The sequence below is a fragment of the Phycodurus eques genome, chromosome 18 (genome assembly GCF_024500275.1).
Source record: "Phycodurus eques isolate BA_2022a chromosome 18, UOR_Pequ_1.1, whole genome shotgun sequence".
NCBI classification, from domain to species: domain Eukaryota; kingdom Metazoa; phylum Chordata; class Actinopteri; order Syngnathiformes; family Syngnathidae; genus Phycodurus; species Phycodurus eques.
The window spans coordinates 9348015-9371834 of record NC_084542.1 but is presented as its reverse complement, the minus strand read 5'-3'; the positions used below and the strand labels follow the sequence as shown (position 1 = coordinate 9371834).

At 40.0% G+C, this 23820-nt stretch overlaps 1 protein-coding gene across 3 annotated transcripts; it reads right to left on the bottom strand.

Annotated features, from left to right (window-relative positions):
* Positions 1–39: 39 nt before the first annotated feature.
* On the bottom strand, positions 40–23773 carry hbs1l (HBS1-like translational GTPase). 3 transcript variants are annotated; one of them, XM_061703978.1, is made up of 18 exons: positions 23618–23773; positions 23215–23280; positions 21290–21421; positions 20303–20554; positions 8987–9095; positions 7941–8194; positions 6639–6804; positions 6063–6180; positions 4870–5016; positions 4461–4535; positions 4247–4364; positions 3307–3375; positions 3046–3150; positions 2806–2896; positions 2621–2729; positions 1254–1354; positions 988–1132; positions 40–586 (listed from the first exon to the last, which is right to left on the bottom strand). In XM_061703978.1, exons 1-18 carry the CDS (start codon positions 23658–23660, stop codon positions 575–577), a joined length of 2112 nt encoding a protein of 703 aa, XP_061559962.1. In that variant the 5' UTR covers positions 23661–23773; the 3' UTR covers positions 40–574. The 3 variants fall into 3 exon arrangements, with proteins under 3 accessions (XP_061559962.1, XP_061559963.1, XP_061559964.1); XM_061703979.1 differs by having other exon boundaries at positions 7941–8191; XM_061703980.1 differs by lacking the exons at positions 40–586; positions 988–1132; positions 1254–1354; ... (9 more) ...; positions 7941–8194; positions 8987–9095 and adding an exon at positions 16981–18815.
* Between the last annotated feature and the right edge of the window lie 47 nt (positions 23774–23820).

Sequence of the window (23820 nt, the reverse complement as noted above, 5' to 3'; positions counted from 1 at the left end):
AGCTCCCCCCCATCAGAAGAAAAAAAAAAACAAGTAAAACCGATTTGGTGAGCATTTTTTTTTTATCTTCATCCCATCATTCTTTAAAAGTCTGTGGATCCGCATTACTCCAGATGCAACACAACGCGTGTTATACAACACGAACAAACATTTCCTCCCATAATCAGCTTGTGTCAAGCCTGCTGACTCAAATTCAAAAGTTTGTCATTTCAGTCCCAAAACAATATAAATAAGCCACGGTGTTGGTTTGTTCTGCTGGGACTTCACCAGCACAGCTGCACAACCTGCACTGGTTAAATTTGTTACAATTCAGTATTTTAACAAACCACCAATCAGAGGAAAATACAGTGTCATTAACCACTGCATGTCTGACTAAAGCATGGACAACAAGTCTTTTCGGTGGAAACTGGTCATTGCTGCTTTACAGTAGTGTGCGCCGCGAACTTGTTCAGGCCTGCAACCGTGTGATTTGTTAATGAGTTGATCAGGCCGGTCGGGGGAGGACGCAGGGATGGAGGGAGAGATGTCACGCTCACGTGTGGTCTCCAAGGATGGCGCGGATTGGAAGCGGCCTTCATTCTTTGATCTAGAGTAAAGAAATGTTATCAATGAGTGGAATGTAAGGGGACCCTCAGAAGTTGAACATGATACATTTCAGGAGGGTGTTTGAAGTTTGACTTGTTTGTATTTTGAATTTCTCATAATTTATAATTGAGACAAAATGAATCACTTAGCCATAATAAATAATGTATTTGAGTGGCATTTTAATGAGGGATGCGCCAAAAATTTGGCCACCGAAAATGGACCAAGAGTGCATTTTCGTTTTTCGGCTGAAAGACTTCTGTCGCCGAAACAGGATGTTTTGATGACACCAGCAAATTTTCACACAAATTTTCATTTCGGTGCATCACTATAATATTAATACATTTTATGACTAATTTATGCGGAACTATTTCAGAACTTAATTATTCCGCCCACTGTACATACTTCTGTGACAACGCCTGCAGCGATGGTGGAGCCCACATAGCGCAGCATGAAGCGACCCAGCTCCTTGAAGTCTTTGTACAGTTCCAACGCGACAGGCCTCTGCGTCTGAATCTCCACGATGGCGTTCATGCCTTTGCCCAAACACCTTGACAACAAGATGCGCTCAAATTAACCACGACCGACACTCCTGATTCTTCTGAGCCAGCCTACAGTTATTTTGCTCTTTTATAATGCAGTAAAATTCAGCATATACTAGCAACACTCACTTTGGTTTCTTCTTGAGGACCTCGCCGGTGCTCTTGTGCAAAAGACTTAGAAGTTTAGTAATTGTGGCTGGCTCGCTCACTGTACCGTAATGCAACAATACCTGCAAGCACACAATTTTAAAAAAACCACAGTAAATCCTGTTCTGGTTTGGGTTTGAAGTGTGGGGGTGTGTAGGCAGAACATCAATAACTGTGTCAGCTATGTAAATTAGGGGTTCTCAAACTTTTTGTACACCTAAAAGGGGGGGAAATTCTACCGAGGAACCCCTCATAATCCTAATAGCAGTAAAAATATCTCCTGTGTGTGCAGTCATAGCCATCAATTCAATTTTATTAATAATTGGCAGGGGAATTTCCTCGGTTTTGGTCAAGAATTTTCATTTCGGTGCATTACTAGTGATTACATAATTAAATAGAATGTTAAGAATTAAGTGGTTTGTGCATCATGATGAATTCATGGACTTGGCCACCCGGGGCCAGGATAATATAGTCATGAAGACACAAACGAAGATTTACACAACTACTTTAAGTACCTAATAAATTGCAGTGCCTGGGAGTATGATTTTGTCTGTCTACATGTTCAGATAGCTTTCGCTTAATGAGTTATAACACCGCGACTATCAATGATAGTCATTAGCCGGTCAATGGTGTCTAGCATTGTGTGTTAGCATTAAGCTAGCAAAAGGCAAAGTTGTGTGATTGTCTTAAATACACAAAGTGTAATTCTCATTGATTTATGTTTAGTTTGACAGTAAACTTCAACTAGGTGAGGCAATCAACAGCTTCAAGACTTTTTTGAAGAATTGTTCATTATATGCCAAACTGCTGTTGTGAAGTGAGTTTGAGTTCACTGCCCATACAGTGCTCGTATCTTGAATTTTTGCTGGCAAGTCAAAGCAAAAAAAAAAAAAAAAAACAGCTGAATGAGGAAACTCAAAAAACAAGTCACTCATATCTCAAGACACCACTGTATTATGACATTAAAATCAGTTTAACGAGCGAAGTCCTATTTTCACAACTGAATTTATAGAATAAAAATATATTTTACTCTTCCCTTTATGTGGAAAAACGTGCCTTAATTCTCTTAAAAATAGGAAGAAAATAGTCTCGAAAAATTTACATTTCTTCTCCAAAAAGGACTATTTCACGAGTCATCCACCCTTTGTTGTTGTTGTAAAAAAAGACAATGCAGGAATGTCAGATTTGATCAATCATATTAGAGATTTGAAATTGGCTCAATGGTTTACTATCTTCTCCATATGTATATATGTAGGGTCGCACACACTTTTTTTTCTAAATGATACGACAATTAATTGCAAATTATTTTCCCAGTTTGACAACCGCTGAATTGTAAGTAGTGTGCTTACTGGGAATCCTTTTGTGATGGGAACCTCAAAATTGAAGAGTAATAGTCGTGCTCTGAATCGGGTGCAAACTCTGATGGGCTCTTTGGGATTGCAGAACACACACCCCACACTGAAAGGAGGCAAAGAAAGACGACATGATTATTCTGTACGACTGCTAACTAATAATGAAAGTCAGGTCAGCTTACTTGATCTTGATGATGTCCATGCCAGTTACCGTCAAGCTGACATGGTCTCCGGCTGCCGCCCAGTCCAAAGGGGCATCGTGCAGAGTGATTCCTGTGGTGAAGAGAGCTGTTAGTCACACAGTGACCACAAGATGGCAGTGTGAATCCCCACACACCCAAGGTTGTTAAACTCTGGCCTATTACCTTTTATGAGAATAATGAACATTTTGAGTCTTTTTGCTATCGAAGTGGGAACAATACCTTTGACTAGACAAGTCTCATTGGGGGGCATGGCCAGCAGTTTCTCTCCGGTCTGAATATAACCAGCCTCAATCTTGCCTGTGATGCAGAAGCCCGAGCCCTGGTCTGGATGGCGAACAGGAGCAGTGACGTGAAACAACAAAAGGGATGGGTTGAGCCGGTGGACGGACGGAGACACACACACACACACACACACACACACACACACACACACACACACACACACACACACACACACACAGTATGAGATCGTGACTTTACCTTTAAAGACGTCAGACACGCACAGTCGAAAAGGTTTGTCCACAGAGCGTTGAGGAGGCCTGAAGGCATCTACGTAGAAAAGGGAGACAAATTAACAAATTTACACCATAAGTTAATCGATTCATTTTGCGATTACTGACCTATGGGTCCATACCATTCCATTATTATTCATTAATATGATAAATTTGTCGGAGTAGAAAACTTGTGTTTTCTTCCGTGCCCCACAAAATATTTTCAGGATGGTGTCTTTGAAGGCACATTAAAATATTTAACTTCGGCAAAATAGTCTGGGTCTTGACGACTACGCAATTTCAATCTCTGTTCTCAACCTGGTAGTCGAAATGCTCCCATACTACTGACCTAAATGAGCTTGGAGGGTCTGTAATTTCAGGGTTACTGGTAGTACGAGCCATGTTTTTCCTCTCCTCTGATCTGTTTCGCATAGTTTAACTAAAAGTTGCAGTAGTCACAGTTTTGCTCACTGCGGCCAGATGACGGTTACTGGAAAAAGTAGTCACATGACGCAGAGTTGGAGGAGGCTTGTGGAAGAAACAATTATCAAGTAATTTAGTTAATTTTTAAAATTAACTTAAAATAATAATTATTATTATATTAAGTTTGGTAGCACCATGAGCACATATGGCTGTATTTCGATTGGAGTAAAAAACTCTGGGAGTTGGAAGAGGCATGTCACGGTGCTGCCATTTCAAAGATGACGAGTTCTTGCCTTAACCCTTATATAACAACAGGGATAACCGGTGACGCCACAGCGCATGTGTATTTCAAATTACCGTAACTCATCTCTACGTCATGCAATTTTAACACGCCCAAAATGTTAACATGCTGACATTCAGTCCGGCAGATTTGCATTTTAACTCGTCTAGATGAAAGTGAAAGAACATCACTGTCGCTGGGGGTCGTTCCTGCTAGCATGCATTACCAATCTGTTCCAGCAGGCTGAGACCAGAGTACCAAGTTGTGAGCTCGGAAACCAAACTTCTGGCGCTGAGGTTCTCTCCCGATAAGCCGCTGGTGGGGATGTAGAAAACATCCGACTCCTGGGGGTAAAAAAAAAAACAACTCTCACACTTTATTTTTCTCAAATACTTACAAACTAAGTACACACTGCTGAGATAGACCGCAATTCAACAAACCTTGAAGCCTGCCTGCTTGAGAAAGTGGCCGAGTTTGGACGTGATTTCCTGGAAGCGTTCCTGTTGCCAATTAACCTGCAGATACACAACATTTCACACAGTTAGCACTCAGGAGTGGTGTCAACAATGAGCCACCAATTAAAACACGGGAACATGAATTAAAGTGTGTGTAAGAGAGCCTAAATTCAATGGTGTCAAAAGAGTTCGGACTGCATTCTGTCATGTGGCGATCAGTGGGAGAGACACGCAAGTAGGGACATGCAAGTGGCCGAACCAGCTGGTACAACAAAGACGAGAAGTACGGCAAACAGAGGGGTGCGGCTTCATTCAGTGTTGTCTCGTGAAAACACATCTACTTATTGCAGTCACAGGTGATTGAAGAGTCATATTTTCGTGTCGGCATTCTGACCTGGTCCATCTTGTTGACCGCCACTGCCAGCTGAGTGACACCGAGCGAGCGCACCAACAGGCCGTGCTCCCTGGTCTGGCCACCAGCCTCGAAGCCTGCCTCGAACTCTCCTCGGCTGGCATCTACCACTAGCACGGCCACATCCGCCTGAGGAGAACCACCACACACAAGCACATGTAACTATTTTGTCATTTTGCTCAGACCTTGATCAAAACTACTGGTTCACTCCTGTAATGCCTGGAAATTTGAACTGTATACTGGAAACATCTGTGGGCTGAGTAGCGAACCTTGGGAATATCACCAGTTTTCTACTGTAACAGCAGGTAATTGTCACATTTATGTATAGGGTAGTGTAAAAAGAAAAAACTACAGACCAAGTATAAAGTTCAAGTATAAAAAACCCTACCTTCAGGAATGGCAAGGAATTGTGACATTTATGTAAAATATATCTTGCATGCATTATATCTAAAAAATCCACGGACCCAATACAGAGCCTTGTGGAACACCGCCAATATCAAATTCCAAGGATTCCTTGATTTACACCCGAGTTCTATTCCTATGGCGGAATGAATTTGTACATACGTCATGAGGTCATAATTACTGTGAAAATTTATATAAAAACATTTCAAAGCCATAAAGATAAAACAATCACACGGAAAAAAACTAAAGTACAACGGTAACTGAGCATGCCTTATGCCACGTGGCAAAATATTCTTAGACCACTGAGCAATCTAGTTCATTGTGCGCCATATGAATCCTCGAACCCTCATATGTTGGTAACACTATAAACCGAGGACCTCATGTATATAAATGAGCACTAAAGCATCTACGAGTATTTACTCATGATCTACAAATTGGCATTTTACAGGTTTTGTTATGGAATATGTAAGTGGACAGAGGCACAATTCAGTAGCCAAACCAACGGGAGGTCCATTTTTCAACTCAAACCTCTGTCCAAAAAATTTTATGAATAAAGGTGTTACCACTTTCAGCGTGAGGACAGTCATATAGTAAAATGAGAAATGACTAAAGGTATTGTCGAACGCACCTTGAATGAGCAACACCCAAAACCACAACATCAAGCTTGCCAGGACGTGGCCAAACGAGGCGCAAGGAGATGAAGGACACATTTGAGTCTTATCCCACTTGGTTTCTTTCAAAAAGAAGCTGGAGGAGGGTGGATGTGGGGTTACCTGGGCAGCTCCTGTGATCATGTTGGGGATGAAGTCTTTGTGTCCGGGGGCGTCCATCAGCGTCACCACCTTTGACTTCGTCTCAAACTTGGTCATGCCGACATCCATTGTCACGCCTCTGCGGTAAAACAGAGCTGTCTTTTTAGTTAAAAAAAAAAAAAGAAAAAAAAGAAATACATGCACAGTAAATGCATTTAGTAAATCTATCAACCTGCACTGTTAAAAATCACAGATTTAACTCAAACAAAAACAAAGAAATCATGATTTAAATCAAACCCAATGTAAATGATTTAATTCATTTAAAGACTCTTTTGAGGAATCTTCATGAAAAAAGCAATACTTGGCCCAGAGCAGGCATTGTCAGCTAGGTAATCATGTTTAAGATTACAATAATACTGAGATTAACTCATTCACTGCAGTAGACATTCATATTCGCCAAACATCTTCTGCCACAGACGTACAGTATATATTTATTAAGTAAGATTTTTTATCAACCCTGAAATCCACAGTAAACAAGTGAAGGGTAGGAGATCAATCTCCAATCCCAATTGTCTCCGTCGACACTACGCAGGGTACCTGTCCCGCTCCTCGCCAGTTTCATCCAGCACCCAGGCATAGGCGAACGACGCCTTGCCCGCCTTCTTGGACTCGGTTTCGTACTTGTGCATGGTGCGCTTGTTGACGTTGCCCAGCAGATAGAGCAGGTGGCCCATGAGTGTGCTCTTCCCTGCGTCGACATGACCTGCATAAGTGGGATAAGAAAGGGAAGACGTAAGGGCAGGGAGAGCTTAGGGGGTGGAGGACGGTGAAGCAAAACTGAGAAAGATGTGAGAGGATGACTGTGACGGGAGTGATAAAGCAGGTAGGGGGGCAGGGGGAGATGATAACAAGATGGCCAAAGGGAAGCTAGAGATGTGACAAGAAAAGTTGCACAAGGGTAGATACTAACACAGACAGATAGACTGATGCAGGTTTCACACTACGGGAAACTGAAAAGGCGCACTTGTGAAACTACTGAGTCACTTTTTTTCTATGGCGAGAAGAGAAGCCTTCAAAGAAACATCATTCAAACAAATGCAGCTATATTATTTATGTTTGGTTTGATGGCTTGAAGCCTTTTGTTTTTTGAAGACTTGTCCACCATCTGTCAAACAGCGCTTATAGCTCCTTTTTTTTCTTTTTTCCCATTTTTTCAAAGGAGGAAAGATTGCCCCGGCACAGGGCTCAGAAGCTGTCTAGCCATCACATCGTGCCTCTCTGCGGCCCGTGAGAGCGTGTGCATACTGCATCACAGGGAATTCTGGGAGGCATGTATTTGATTGACAGCTGAAAGTTCCAAAGGATGGCTTTTTCAGCTACACACACACAGCGCCTGGAAGCTGAAAGAATGTCTCAATCCTTGACCATTTTGAAGCCTGATTTTTTTAATTCATTTGAATTTGTCCAGGTTGTTAAAAATACGCTTCTCTGTGTTGTGTCAAATGTACAAGACCTTTCATGGGCCACTTACCTGGGCCTTTAAAATAAAATTATTCTCTCGCAGCTGCTGATATTTGAAGCATTTTTTTAAATATCAGAAATTGCACATAAAAACTAGCACACATCCTCTGTTATTGTTTAGACAGTTCATTATTTGCATCAGTAGAAATATCGAAATTGTGCTCAGTAGAGCACAGAGGTGTATTGAGTCGTGTGTGAAGTGTACGGTTTCGGAGAATAATTGCGGCAGTGTCTATTAAAGGGAGGGCCACTATCGAGGAAATATTGCATAATAAAGATAAATAGCATTTTAAGATCCTGTATTTTAATTAATGAACACACAAGTAAGTTCTACACACAAGTAAAAACCAATTGTTTCCCACTTGGATTTGCTCTTACCTATAACCACTAAATTCAAAAGAGGTTTGCCTCCTTGTCTCTTTTCCAGTTCAGCCTTTATGTCAATCGCCTGCCGGGCCCTTCCGGCAGAGCGTCCGGGAGTGGGAACACTGGGGAGCTCGTCCTCGTTCGACACTCTAGACGGCGTCTCGGGTCGTTTGGGGGTGGCCTCGCCGGCAGCGGATGTTACCGTAGAGTTTTCGGGGCTGCTGCCTCGTTGTGCCATGGCAGCGATGACGCTGTTATCCCCACTGCTGAGGAGACAAAGACCAATAACAGAGAAGGTAACTCCATGAGTAATTGTGATGGGGTCGCTGCTGCCTCGTTGTGCCATGGCAGCGATGACGCTGTTATCCCCACTGCTGAGGAGACAAAGACCAATAACAGAGAAGGTAACTCCATGAGTAATTGTGATGGGGTCCCAAATGAGACAGTACAATGTTTGTCCTGGCTGCGCAGTACAATATGGCTACAGAACAGAACAGACACCGCAAAAAAGTCATCTGTCTTTAGTCTTGATGTGAAGAGAATTGCCTCAGAGGCAAACACAGAAATTCTCGCTTTGCAGTTTCAGTGGTGACAACATGATTTACTGTTTTAGTATAATGGTTGATTTTTTTTTTTAAAAGTTGTATTAATTTTTATTAGTGGTTAATTTTTTTTAAAACTTATGTGACAGTTAAGAAAGTTAAAACATTACTTGCAGGTTAAACTAGTACGACGTGTGTGCATCTTGTAACTGGTAAGTGTGCGTGTGTGTACCTAATCTTGTGACTGGTAGATATGTCTATCAGTGTTTGTGTGTGTGTGTGTGTACCTAATCTTGTTGTTGGTAGGTGCGTCTATCAGTGTTTGTATGTGTGTGTACCTAATCTTGTGACTGATAGGTGTGTATGTGTTTTTGTATGTGTGTGTGTGTACCTAATGTTGTGACTGGTGTGCAAGTGCATCTGTGTGTGTACCTAATTTTGTGATGTGTGTGTGTACACCTTATCCGGTGGTTCCTTTTTTCTGCGCACGCATGTGTGTGTGGGTGTGTTGGGTACCTGGGGACATCAAAGCCCATGGTCTGCTTCTTCCCAGAGACGGTCATACGGGCCACTTTGGGTACGACTTCACAGTCCAGTTTATTTTGAGAGATGCCTCTGCTTTTAGCTACGAGGAACACAGAAGGGTAATGTACACTCTCAATCAGGGTCACCTTGATTATAGCCAACAAGAAATATTTTGGGGAAATTCTCTTAACCACTTTTACTTATTTTCATGACCAGGGTTGCCCTGGTTTCTCTGACACAAAACTAGGGGCCATTTCTTTGTATTCAAATCAGTTTAATGTTCACCACCAAATTCACAATTCTGTTCTTGTCTCAAACATGATTATTATGCACTGCCAGTGCAAAAGAAACAAGGATACGAGTGTTCACAACCATTTCTCTCTCATTGGCCTTCCTGAAAAAACATAGATTCTCAACTACTTCATATTCAAATTCTTGTCCTAAAAAAAAAAAAAAATTGCTGCTTTGTCATCCCAGCCCTAAATGGCCACCCGTGCTAGTCATACTGAGCTGCTACTGATTCATTTAAGACGATGAGGCTGCACACTGTCGGTGTTACTTCCTGGCTCACAAAGGGTTAATCTTTAAAGTGGCCGTTGCATCCCATGTAGAGCAGTGGCATGACAAGACAATTTGCAGAACATGCCACATTGCTGATTAAGTGGAAAGGTAACATTTGCTACATGGTTTTAAAGAAAACAAAATGCATTTTGTTCATTCCGTCCATTAACTCTCTTTCACTAGACAATTCAAGAGGGACTATGTGGGGGAGATAAGATGTGCCTCAGCAGAATTATGATAGCACTTTCTTTAGCCTCCTTTGAATGACTGACTCAGCACAAAAGGGAAAAGTCCCTCTGGTTATTGAAGCAAAGTATGTGGACAGATTGTTTGAAAGTCTGGCCTTACTGATGGATTGAGTAATCCCCAACCACAACTCAGTCAGTATGCTCACAGTCACAATGACCCATGCAGTGAGTTTAAAGTTGAACTGCAAAAGTACTTCATAAATTAAATTTATGATGGGGATACAGTGCAAACCAAACTGCTCATAGTTTGTGAGAGATAAAGTAGTCACGTAGAGGTACCCAATTCATCCACTGGACCATAACTGCTACTTCAACAAACATCTCCTTAAGTAAACGGACATTTTGTGCTGTGCAACCAAATTAAAAGGAGACTTGCCAGATCGTTGTTCCTCCATCAAGTCAAAGGATGAGGTTATGTTTTCATGGGTTTTTTTTTTGTTTTGTTTTTTTAAATTGGTTTCTATGGAATTTTCTGGTTGTTTGTGTTCCGGATTACGCCACAACTGCCAAACGCCTTTCCACAAAAAAATAGTGGTGGGGTGTGGCATGGCCCAGGGAAGAGGCCATTGGTGTGGGTCCAGTTCAATTGTGTAAACACCCATCCAAAAAAGATGCAAGGTATGGCTTCTACTCCAACCGTTGTTTGACAGTTGGTGTTTGTAAATGTAAAATTAATTTTGCTAACATTTCAGTGCCACTTATGAATTTACACTTGAAAGTGTGGCTGTATTTTGCCGGAAAACAAGCAGGTGTTTGTGGAGTGACGTAAATGTACAGTCATGGAAACAATTATTAGACCTTTTGTTTTCTTCAATTTCTTGTTCCTTTTAATGCCTGGTACCATTAAAGGTATATTACCTTAAGAATACAATAAACGCGACAAAAATATAGCTGATTCCATAATACTTTCTTATTTGACATACTTAAGCTTCATTGTATTTCCAGTGATTTTGATAATTATCAAGAAACCCATGGACATTTGCTAGATATCAACTCTAATGGAATAATTATTTTTTCCATGACTACGAAAGAAGAGCTGTCATATTTTTTTTCTGTAAAACCAAATGATTTTTTTTTTTTTAAATTGCTTGCCAAATTGGTTATATTTTCCACATATGCAATTTACACTTTCAAACTGTGTGTCTAGGCATCATTTTGGTGTTCTTCCTGCAGTATGGTCTTGATTGATTTTGATGAGTGACTTTTCTTTTGGTGCAAATTGTCGTTTTGTTAGATAAGATTTAAAGTGAGCTTTGAACTTATTCACTCCCGTAGACATTTATATCTGGTAACTGGAATCCAAAAGGTGTTGCATCGCTTTGGATTTGAGATCAGCACAGTTTTTGAGGAGAAGATAAGGATTAGGCGGTGAATCTTGGCTTGTCAAAGTCACTGTTCTACTTGACATGTTTCACAAAAATATTTTTCTGCTTTTTTGTCAGGTTTTTTTTTTAGGTGAATTCAATCCATGTTTCACAGCTGATTATTAGAGAACAGAAAAAAGGTGGAAACAAAAAAAAAATTTCTGGTGAAAAAAGAAAGACTAGTTTTTAATTTCAGTGTCTGTATTTTTCTTTTGTAAAGGTAATGGTTCAGGCAACGGTACAATTATGAATATACTGTATTGGTTTGGCACCATTATTAGGGGTGAAAGAAAAACAACACCCAAACATCCAGGTCAGGGATATCAAGTTCAGTTTCTCTTTCATCCAATAGTACATTACCCACTTAACAACAAGACAATACTATCTTAAATTGTTGTTTGGCCTTGGTGGAGGTCTGCGCTCTCAGGGTACTCTTGTTTCTTTTGTGTGTTGGCCCCAGGGCGGCCCTGACATAAGGGCGGCCTGAGCTCAACTACAAACTACAAATCGGGTTCTGAGGCTTCGGATCTTGCAGTGAGCCAGTCATCCTTACAACTGGGCCCCGAGGGCCTAACTGAGCACAGGATACAAGGAGCTCACCCAGGATATGCAAATATCAACACCCCCACCCCCACCCGCCCCGTCAGAACCCACAGGCTGAAGTTAAATAAGAAGGGCTGGCAGTGGATGATGGGGGTGATCGACAGCCACATGGGTCCAAAGGGGTTACGCAACTCAGACATGTCAAGAGATGGAATTGTTTAATTCTCCAGATCAGCCTTACTAGCTTCAACTGCTTTTATTATAATCTCGAGAAGATTTGATCCCTGCAAATGAATGTTAAATGACACTCTACTACTTCATATAGCGACAGGCAGCCAAAGAAATTCATTCGTCAATGAAGCTCATTACTATTTTAACAGCGTTCCCAACCACATACAAATATGTGTCACTTAAGGCAACATCCTGGTTAGTCAGATCATCATGTTTTAAGTGGACTTACCCGGATTTAACCCTTAAATCATTTCAATATCTTCCATCATTGGTCCCTAATGACAAAGATTGTCAGCTTACCAAAAACTTGAACGCTATAAAAAATAATTGATATTTCCAATGTAAACAAATCATTCTCTTAAAACAACTTCAGCCTGTGGTGACTTCCGATACAAGTTTAATACATTCTGTGAACACACTCATATCTCACATCATCTTTCCACATTAAAATGAATGAAAATGCCATAAAGCTGTTCCAGCCCCCAGTGTTTTAATAATGTAAAAATAGCACTCTATAACATTGTACTTTATAAAAACAGAGTAATAACATGATTAAATTGAATGTAGAGAATTAAACTGTTTGCATTATGATTTAATGCTGCAAACCAATTCAATGTGCTTCTCCTTCTAGTGTGACTGCCTTGGCCACCAGGAGGCAATATAATACAGTCATGCAGACACAAACAAAGAAGAAAGGTACTTCTACTACTGTGACTCAGTAAGATACTGTAATATTAGTAATTTTTCATGGCGCATAAAGAATATGCCTGAAACTATTATATTATCTTTATACATGTGTTGCTCCACCGTTTGTGTGCAAATATCCATTGCTCAAAGGGTTCTAACACACTGATGGTGTTAATTAATGGAGTTTTGCATTGTTTGATAGCATTAAGCTAAGTGGACTTTTATACAGCAAAGATGTGGTTGTTTTAAATACACGTGTAATTCTCCGTTTTATGTTTGGTGACTACTGCAAATGTCAACAAGGAGTGGCATTAAACAGCTTGAAACCCTTTTTTGAAAAAATGTTCACTATTTGCCAAACTGTTGCATACTGTGGAGTGAGTTGAATTGTCCGCCCTACATCGCTTGTACCTCAAGTTTGCGCTCCCAATTCAAAGCAAAATGTCAGCCGTATGATGGCTCGTACCTCGAAAATCTTGTAAAACGGGTCACACGTATACCAAGGCACCACTGTATTTTTTTTCTAACCCTTATATTATGCATAAAATACGTTTTAAGGCATATTCTGCCAATGATTTATTTATTTTGCAGTGTCAGATTTAAAGGCCACCTTCCATCATTTTCTATTTTTTTTTAAAATAATCTTTGATGTCCTTTAATTGGGTTTGCAAGATAATGTCGATTGAAATGATCAAAACTTCCTTTTTCAAGCTATTCTAGTTCTTTTCCACATGGAATTTGAGACGGCTGGATTTCTCATTAATACGAGACATGTAAAGCTTTACTCTGACTGGATCGCTCCTCTTCCCCAATTTAAATATGGTTAACAGCTTGGTTCTGATTTGTCCATATCACGGCGTCTGCTAGCGTCCAGAAGCTTGTGGTGGCCAAGCACTCATAGCAATGTCACGTCCTTCGATGTCTTACTATCATTGTGAAGCACAATTCACCAAACATTGGATTATTGGTCCTCTAGTAGGGAACATGATCTGAAAGGGGATATGGGTGAAAATTAAGAGTGGGGGTTAGGGTTTAACTAAGTTTCACTTTTTCATCCACTGTTAGTTTAGTATTGCTCATGTATACTTTATAGACCGTATTTGTATAGATGGATTTGTATGGACATCACAAATACACGGAAATCTGAGCCGGTCGTTTTGCAAGCCTTATTCCCTTTATTGCCTTTTGCATTCAATCAATAAACCGCAGATATGTCAAACTTAAACGATGTCACAGACTCATTTTGACTTACAGTATGTTGTGCATAAAAGAGTAGAAAAAAGTGGATGTGATGGAAGGGGACCTTTAAAAGATATATACCATCCAAAACAATTGAAAATGCCATTTCTGATCCCACATTAATCTTAAACTAATGTTTAGATTTATGTTGGTATTTTAATTTGGACTACTGGCTTTTAATATTTAATGGATGGCGGTGGCCAGACAGTGTTGCTTTTTCACCATGCAAAGCATGCAGTAAAATCTTACACCTTTTACCATTTTCTTGCTTCTAAAATTATAAGATGTATTGTATTGATGTTGGATAAGGGTGTGTATGTAAAAAGTGGGCGTGTATGTGTACTTTCTCCTCGTCCACACACTGCACGATAAACTAATTAAAATCTCCAAAATATTGATATTAGTTTTGTATATGTATGAGAGACAAAACACAACAGAACTAAGTGACGTTCAGGTGTTAAAATTCATACCCCAGTTCCGGCATTTGACCATGTGTTTAAATTTTTCCGGAACATTGGTTCATATGGTGTGTACTGTAAGGGTGACCACCAAATTTAAACTACACAGAATTTGTGCAATGTGCAAAACTGCGCTCATGCTGACTCCCAAATTGATTTGATCTGTCAAAGCTGTTGACAAAACTGTGAACCTTGAGAGACGTGATCAGATTTTCCAACGTAGGTGGTGTGTCATAGACGTGGCACAAGATGGTCGGCAGCTGCATGCATCAAGTCAGTGTGTGCCTGTGGTGACATTTTCTCCACAAATGCAGCATCCTGCTTAAAACCCACACAGTGACTTGTATTCAAAAGAAGTTGCCGGACAAATGTGTTCGTCACTCAGCATCTGTGTAACTTGCAGATTGCAGAGATCTTTAACAGAAATACAGTGGTGGCTTAAGATACAAGTGACCTGGTTTGAGTTTTTCAAGATGTGCGCCATCGTTCGGATGAATTTTTGCTTTGACTTGCGAACACAAGATTTAAATACAAGTGCCGCATAATGGCAATGAACTCAACTCATTTCACAACAAGCAGCAGTTTTAACGAATAGCATCTATGTGGTGGTGAGGCTTGGGCTGGTTACCGGTTGCAAAGTATGCTGCAGTTTTTAGAAAGTCACTATTTCAAAACCTCTAAAACCTTCCATCAATGGAATGAGCTGTGTTTTGTTTTGTTTTTTTGAGTCGTCAATGCAAGCAAAAAGACACAAACCCTCTCCCTCCCGATGTTGGTGTGAGCAGTCAGTGAGCCCGATGACTTTTTTTCTATTGAAAAAACTGGCTCTATGGGAATTTGACAGGTAGGTCCATGGTAGAGGAAGCAGGATATGCAAAACGTGCTTACACAGAGTGGCTGCTATTGGAGGCAATACTTCCAATACGATATCACATTTACAAGAGCGCCACCAATCACTCCGACACATTTCAGGTAACATTAATATATTATAATAATGCTGTCTTGAAATGAACGTTTGCAACTAAATGTACGGGTTAGCATGTCTACAATTAGTGAAATAGATACTACAGACTTGCTACCGAGGTAGAAAACATGGCTAACTAGCACAGCTAACATCAACTCGTTTCCGCTTTGAGGTTACTTCACAAAGCAGAGAAGAGCAGAGAGGCTACTCATTTTCTAAGTAGTACTTTTACTGTTGTACTACATTTTTAGTATTTTTTTGAAATTCAAATATTTTCTTTTTACATGTATTTATGTACCTACTTTCAACAGGGGGAAAAAAAAAACTTTTATTTACTTTTAATATTTCAAAATAATAAATTTTCGACCTAATCGCAACACCATGATACTGTGTAACTGCAATATTTTTGCCCAGTTATCATGCCATCAAAATCTAATACCTGCCCATGGCTACTCACAGGCATATATTCTTTATCCTCTACTAAAAACCACTAATATTACTGCAGTTTACTGAGTGACTTACTGTAGTTGTGAACGTCTTCTTCGTTTGTATCTACATGACGAGTGAACTGCCCCTCGGTGGCCAAGTCGCCGCGCACACCAGGAGTCACAATAAATTCATGAAGATCTAAAAACTGTTTAATTCTTTACATTCGATTTAATGATTTTATTACTGTATGTTTCAAAGTAAAATATTATAGAGTACTATTTTCCTTATAAAAATAAACATTTTTGTTGCTTGTTTTTTGTTTTATTTTTGGGGAGGCTGGAATGGATAAATGGCATTTCCATTCATTTCATTGGGGAAAGGTCAAATGAGATACGAGTTGCAAGAATTAATGAAACTCATATCTCAAGGCATCACTATAATAATTTCCAAACTCCTCCAAAGGCGACAAGGAGAAACCGGTTTGACTTGTCTTGTCACTATCTGCCCTAATTATCAATCCTTTTCCCCGGCTCGCTCGTCCATGTATCATGGCCTTGGGGTCCTGTGCAGCTTTGTGCACCTGCGTGGGGTTGACACCCATCCATTCAAACAGTGGCCCGTCACTTTAAAGTATCTTCAACATCAGCCCATATTTTCTCAGTCTGCCTCAAAAGTGCAGATAAACACTTCATAGTCGTCATTCACTCAGAGATGATTCAAAGCAAAACCTCATCATGACTCACGGTACAAATGGAGCGAGAGAGAGGAGAGAAGAGAGAAAAGAGAGAGAGAAAAAAAAAAAAAAAAAAAAAACGTACAGCATTCACAAGGCTAGATACATCCATGATTTTTCATAATAATCACAATTACACTGTTTTTACATTTAGCTGAGAATATAATGATCGACATTTGTTTTTCCATGAATGTAGTATTGCCTTCAGAGGACTTGATCAAAAGAAATTTTCCGCACCCTTGTAATCTAAACACATGGGTAGAAAACCTCAAACATTATTCATATTTAAATGTGCCTTTATTTCAATTTACCAAATTAACCTCAGGGAGCGTGTGGTGACACACTAACTTAAACATGATTAATTATCATTATTATTCCTTTAAATAATTCTACATCATTATTCATAACATTGACTTTGTGTATTATTCATAATAAACAGTCTGTGTGTGACACACTCGCTCATGAGAAAAACCCCAGGTGTCATTTAAAAAAAAAAAAAAAAAAAAAAAAAAAAAAAAAAAGGTTGTCTCCCCCATGTCAAACCCAAGCAACAGTAAACCATCGCCATGGTTAGCTGATCCAGATCCAATAGCTGCACCTGCACGCTACATCAACCTCTCTTTTAGTTTCTAGGTGGGGTTTGCCAAACCCAAAAAAAGAAAAGAGGCAAAACACTTTAAAAGACTATTATTCCAAAATTCACTAAAGCTAAAGTTTAATGACATTCCTGTAAAGTGTGGTTAAAAAGCCAAAGGCGGAAGAAGTGCATTAAAATAACCAAAGTCTTTTTAAAAAGTCAAGAAAACACATTTGTACACACAATAAAAAAAAATCTACAAAAGGTGGTAAGACATTCATTCAGCTGCCAGAAAAACTAAGGAATTTATAAGAAAAATAGTTGTATCAAGTAGAGGAGTAGCATAAGAAGTGTGTGTGGCACAAAATAAAAGATCTATAAACACTAATGTACAAATATATCATCACATGAAAGGTTCATTGGGCCAAATGGTGCATTTAGTCCACAGCAAAGAGCAATGTTATTCCAAGTTTTTCTAGGTCTCATGTTATATGACCTCTCGTCTACCTGGTGAAAGCTTTTTTTTGATTGGCCCTCACGATGTCGTCCGGCGAAGGAGTATCAAACGTGAACGGCGTGATCTGCTCAAGTAGGCCGTGCTGCTCTTTGGCCTTGCGGAGAAATACCAACCGACTGCTTCCTGCCTCTCGACAGATTTTACCGAGCCTTCGAGTTCTCTTGTGTCGCCTGCAGCTTCGGAAGGACAACGTGATGGCAAAGACGGATGGTTGAGCGAAGACCGAAGAGTCCACCCCAAAGGCGACCGGCCCGGGACAGGATAGCGAGGGGAAATCGTCAATGTTGGCCATTAGAGCGCTCAAATCAATGCGCTGGTTTGACCTTGGGTTCTCGCGGTTTTCCCTCGGGTTCCCGACCTTGCGGTGGAGCTCGCGCTTGTCCCCGCCTTTTGAAGCGTTTGGCGCCAGCGCCGGTTTCGCTGGTGAGCCGAGTGAGCTGAGGAAGTACTGTGACCCATTTGAGGCGGCGGAGGTTTCGCCTGGTGCGCTTGTCAAACGCGAGACGGGGAGCGGCTCCGGGAGGCCCGGCGGTCGCTTTGGAGCACCTGCTGCCTGATGGGACGACACCAATAAAGGGCTCTCGGTGTGAGGCTGCAGCGCTAGCTCAGATAGCGACATGATCCCGCTGATGTTTATGTCGGTGTTTTTCGGAAGGTGGCTCACTCTGCTTTGGTGCTGCGAGGCGAGTTCAGATAGCGAGAGAGTCGGTGTCGCCTCATGCAAACCCCCTGATGCTTTGTCACCACAATGAGAGTCAGTGGATATCGGGCTTCGGTTGGAATTCTCTTGGATTAAATCGGCCAACGATGGGCTGCCCTGAGGGTGAGCAACTAAGACCTTGCTTCCCCTTGATTGTTGACTGTACAAGTCAGAACCCAGACACCCGAATCCAGGAGGCGGTGTTGCAGTTTTTATACCGGGTTGCGTTATGGAGAGGCTACTTTGGGAAGCTGAAAGTAGCGAAGGAGCTGAACTGTGAGGCACAGATGACATATTTAAAGATTTTAACGTGCCCAAAAACAGATTATTATTAAAAATGAGAGGTGTGTTCAGGGATGGCGCGGCCAAACCGGACCCCTTGTCGCCAACGCCTGTCTGTTTACTGTTTTGCTCATGCTCAGATATGAGGTGTGCCAGACTAGTTCTGCTAACGCCTAGCCCGCCATTATTCTGCTGTCGGCAGCCGCCGAGCATCATAAGCGGTGACAAAATGTCGAGTTTGGGCGCTGCAGCTATCATGTCTGACAAAGAGGCAAACGAGTCGGCTCCTTACCTTACAGAAGCCGATTGCAGTTGGCGGAGAGGAGGGGAGGCAAGAGAAGCACAGAGGCGACAGAAGAATCATGCCATCAATCCGGAGAAAAAGAACAGGGGGAAAAAAAGAGGCACTTTGTTAAAATATTGTCATAAATGTGAATGTTTTTAGGTAAACTGCACTTTTTTTCAAAAAAGTTCAAGTGGAAATATCTTCAGATTACATACTTCAAAGTAGGCTTGTGTTTGTTGTGTGATATCGGGGGTACTGCAGTTTTTTGAGAAAAGAAAGGAACTTAAGTTAATATGCTACACACCTACTTCCTAACTTTTTGGCTAATTGTTTTGCTCTAAGCATTAATAAACATCTTAATCTCACACACACAACAGATACACTATAGTACTGTAACTGTTGGTGGAAGCTGAGTTTTCCCTTGTTATCAAGGAGGGCTGTATTGATTTTTACATTTCACAGTGGTTAATCTTTCTTTTAACACTAGTGTGACAAGTAAAAATGTAAAATAAATAATTAAATAAAAAAAAGATTCACAACTGATGTGCCTTTACTATTCATCCAAGCTAAGAAAATATGTACTTTTTATATCAACAGTTAAGAATGCTAAAATATTACTTCAAATGAACCAATTATTAACTTTACAACCCTGGAAAAAATATTGAAAAAAAAATCATGTTTTCTATTAGTGCTTGTTATCAGAGTCACAGGGGAGCTGGAGCCTATCCCAGCTAACTTTAGGCCTACATCCTGGACTGGTCGCCACTCGCAGTGCACACAAAGACAAACAACCATTGACACTCTGGTTCTTCAGCAAATCTAATGTACATTTTCTTGGGAATGTGGGAGGGAGGTGCATTACCAGGAGAAAATGCACACAAGTTACACAAAAGGAGTGCCAAGATTCGAAACCGGGACATTTTGTGACGAATTTACATGCTTTTCTGTGCCAGTCTCACTCATCACACAAGCGATTGGGATATATGCTTTAGTGAGCTAGAACATTGCTTGTCAAACTTTTTACACCAAGTACCACCTAAATACATACCTAGCTCTCCATGTACCAACAATAAATTGCAGTAGTGTAGTAGGCCTAAGTGTTCTTAAAAACGAGAAATTTTTCCTAAAAAGTATATTTAATACTATTGTAAGCCACTTTAACAAAATGTACAGTTTGAACATTAATGCTGAGCTTAAAAAGAGAAAATTAAAAAAAAAAAAAAATACTTAATGATTCAATTAAAATTGCACAATTGAAAAAAAAAATCATCTAAATAAAAGTTTAAAAACAAACTGCTTAAAGATCAAATGCAACTTTTATGTAAAGTTAAATATAACTGAACTTCACTTGGGCAGTGATTCTTTCACATACTACTAGAGGGAGCCCGCATACAACTAGTCGTACCACACTGAGAATCCTTGAACTAGAAGAAAGTACTGTTCTGATCACACTACGAAACAGGTCAAGTTGAAAACAACTACAACTACCTTTCTCAATCACGGCCGCCTGCTTGCTTCTTTGAGGTAAAGGCGCTTTCTCCTCACTCAATTTCTGGACAGCCGGCGGAACGTCAGCTGTGGTGTTGGGGATGTGGGCCATTATGGGTTCTTCGGACAAAACCGCATCAAGCGCCCTCTGTGCATCGAATCCACATCTTATGGCTGCCTGGTTCAACACGGAGTCTGGCATCGAGTCACTCAGCACAGCCCTCATGTGGTCCAGGCATGAGTAGAGCTTGGCTGTGGTGGGCAGAAAACAAACCTTAGATGGCAGAAGTATATCAGAGGATAGGACAAGGTCATATGGCCTTAACAGAAAATCTGATTTTTTTTTCTCTCACAAAAATAAAAAATGTCCATGATAATTGATTTATTTATTTTTTTGTTTTTTAATTAACATGGAAAATTTTCAAGTTTTCCTTTTTTCCATTTCTGGGATTTGCTTTATTTCTGTTGATCCCAAACAAGCTTTGAAACAGTTTTATTCCAAGAACGTTTTTCCCCAACATTAACTTGTATCAAAAAACAGAAATCTATTTTTTTTGTTTGTTTTTACATATGCTGTGAAAATAAGAACATTGTCTTGGAAAAGTGAGCCATAATAAATTAACATTTTAGATGTTTAACAATTAAACACAATAAGAGCGCTTTAAACAATTGTAAAAATGACTCCGCTACTGTTGTCTGCTTCTTAGCAGTAACTAAGTTTGCGTGTCGCTTTCTGTAAAAGGGTCATTAGAGGGGTCAGAAAAGTCGCTATACATAGAAATACTGACTGTGCTTTTGTTCACAGCCAAGTAATGTAAAAAAAGCGCACATCAGCGGGGACACACTATGAACCACAGAAGACGCAAAAAAAAAATTATATAAAAAAACAAAATTAATCACTAAAATTGATTAATCCCCCAGGAGGATAAAGATTGCAACACACACCAGCACTGTGAACTACTCAGTATGTATTATTAAGTATTTGACCTTGCTCAAGCGGGTCAAGGTTATGGCTGATGGTCGGGGACATGGGTGCATCCTTTTCTTCGTATTCCTCCTCTTCAAGCGTCTCTTCCTTCGGCACTTGTTTCTCTCGACGAGAGTAGATGAACTGATTTGCTGTACAAAGATAAATATAAATAGATATTATACTTGGAGAAATATATGGATCAGTAATTCCCAACAGCAGGAAATTATGTAATTTCACTTAATTGGTCCCAAAATTTATATTTATTAACTAAAAATAATGTATTTGTGTCCATTTAGCTATGCCTGTGACGTATAGTGACAGATAGAACAATTAAATATACTTCCACACGACGGAAAGAAGAACAACAAGGAAGGACAAGACATTAGGTTCAGTTGTTTTTTGGGCTTGGATTTTCCTTGTTTACAGGTTATGTGGAGAGCAAATGTTATTTCTGTATTTTAATTATAAAAAGAACATTTAAAAACATGTTGGTGTTTTTGAGGTAGTTGGAATGGATTAATTGCATTTTATTTTTTTTCAATTGGGAAAGATTACTTGAGAGACAAGTGTTTTAGATACGAGCATGGTCATGGAACAGATTAAATTCGTATCTCAAGGCACCCCTGTATACAGTTTTTGTGACATTTTTGTTTGGTGGTGTGCCATGAGATCTTTCTAAAGTAAAATTATGCCTTGGCTCAATAAAAGTTGGGAAACACTAATCTAGATAATGCTGAATAATAGTATGACAGTACAGACACTAACCTACTTACAAACATTAAAATGACGAACATGCGTATATACGAACTGATTGCCGTGATAGCAAAATTTTTGTTTGTGATATTTTTCACCAATTTTGCCACCCCAATAGTGTCAGTTTGGCAACACATTTGTGCACGTCCTCGAGATGTTTGTAAAAATTTGTTTATGTTTTTATGTGATAAAAGCAGACGTACGGAATCTTCCAGGCATGCTACCGACTACGAGAAGCGTAGCGAACCCCTGATCAGGTGAGGGAAGGCGGGTGTCTTCCACCAAAAAAAAAACAAAAAAAACAACTTACAAACAAATCAAGACACGGAAACCCTTCTTGAATTGAACTTGTTTGTAAGTAGGGTAGTGTCTGTAGTTGCAACCTTGAGCATACATCTTTTACTAATGGGACATGCATTATACTTTTGGTCGATCTTTTCAATTTTCTACCCCAAATGACTGGAAAGCTATGCAACAAGTAATAAAACTCATCTCAATAATCCCAATATCATTTTTAAAAAGTTAGTGAGGGATACTGTATCGGGGTGTCAAACTCATTTTTGTCTCGGGCCGCATTGTAGTTATGATTTCCCTCAGAGGGTTAGAACAGTGAAACCATATAAATGTTGAATCACCAAATCATATTATTGCCATTACACAACAAATTGAGGGATAACTACTTTTGAAATCAGAAGACAAGGATAATAGTTTGTTTGAATATTGTTACTGTAGAAGAAGAGTTTGGTAACAGAAAAATGCAATCTCAACATTATTGTTGATTATTCTGACAATTTGGAATTTGGGTACAGATTTGAGCAAAAATCACAGAAGTTGACAAGCATGATTTGCTTTCGCGAGCCACCTAAAATAATGTGGCGGGCCACATCTGGCCCCGGGCCTTGAGTTTGACACCTAGGCTGTACATGATCGCTGCACCTGTTTTTAGCCTGTTATGAACCTTTTATTCATCATATACTATGAAAGCAATGTATTATATCATTTTTATCTATCACATTGTACAGTTTGGTATTGATGTACTTACTTATTATTACTGTTATTATTTGTATTTGCTTTTATTTTGCTTTGTTTTACTCTGCTGTCTGCAGCCAGGTCAGCATTGCCAATGAGAATCTGTTCTCAATTGCTTTACCTGCATAAATAAAGGTTAAATAAATAAACAGATACCCACCTGTTGCTGGTGATATACAGTAGTCATCCTCTACAGATTGTCCATACATGTCATCATCTTCAAAATCTAAAAAATAAAGAAAATGTAACAAACATTAGCACTCCAAAATTGCAATTACAAGCTGGTGCGTTTTTATGCCACCTGTTTAGTTATCTTATCAGGCATTTTACTAAAATTAATAATAATAATGTCACTTCAAAACAGAGCACAATCACGTTATGATGCAGGCAAATAACATGACGCAGTGGTTGTTCATTGACACGACAGCAAAATAAATGGGAAAGGTAACGTTAGCCGCCAGTCCTCGGTTGAACAACACGGGAATTTAGCTTCCAAGCTAACTAGCTTAGCATGTTGAGGCCTAGCCATGAGATTTATGAACCCACTAGCTGAGTTGAGGTACCTTCGTCGTAGTTGTAGCCTCGGACGTTTCTGTGTCGAGACATTTTGGCTCATGTGTCGTTTCCCGACCCAAAGCGGGGGAGATGTGTTGTTTTTTTGTTGTTGTTTCTTGTCGAATTGTTGTGTCATGGGTGTCAGAGTCCGGGAGCAAATACGTCGCTTGTGCGCGTGCGCATGCGCATCAAACAACCGTGAAAGACGAAT

Excerpts from the sequence above, each read along its gene's own strand:
- hbs1l (XM_061703978.1), bottom strand. The coding sequence starts at position 23,660 with ATGTCTCGACACAGAAACGTCCGAGGCTACAACTACGACGAAG. Across the intron at positions 4,536-4,869 it reads CGGTCAACAAGATGGACCAG|GTTAATTGGCAACAGGAACG; the intron begins GTCAGAATGCCG and ends GTGTATCTGCAG. Across the intron at positions 2,897-3,045 it reads TGAGACTTGTCTAGTCAAAG|GAATCACTCTGCACGATGCC; the intron begins GTATTGTTCCCA and ends TCTTCACCACAG.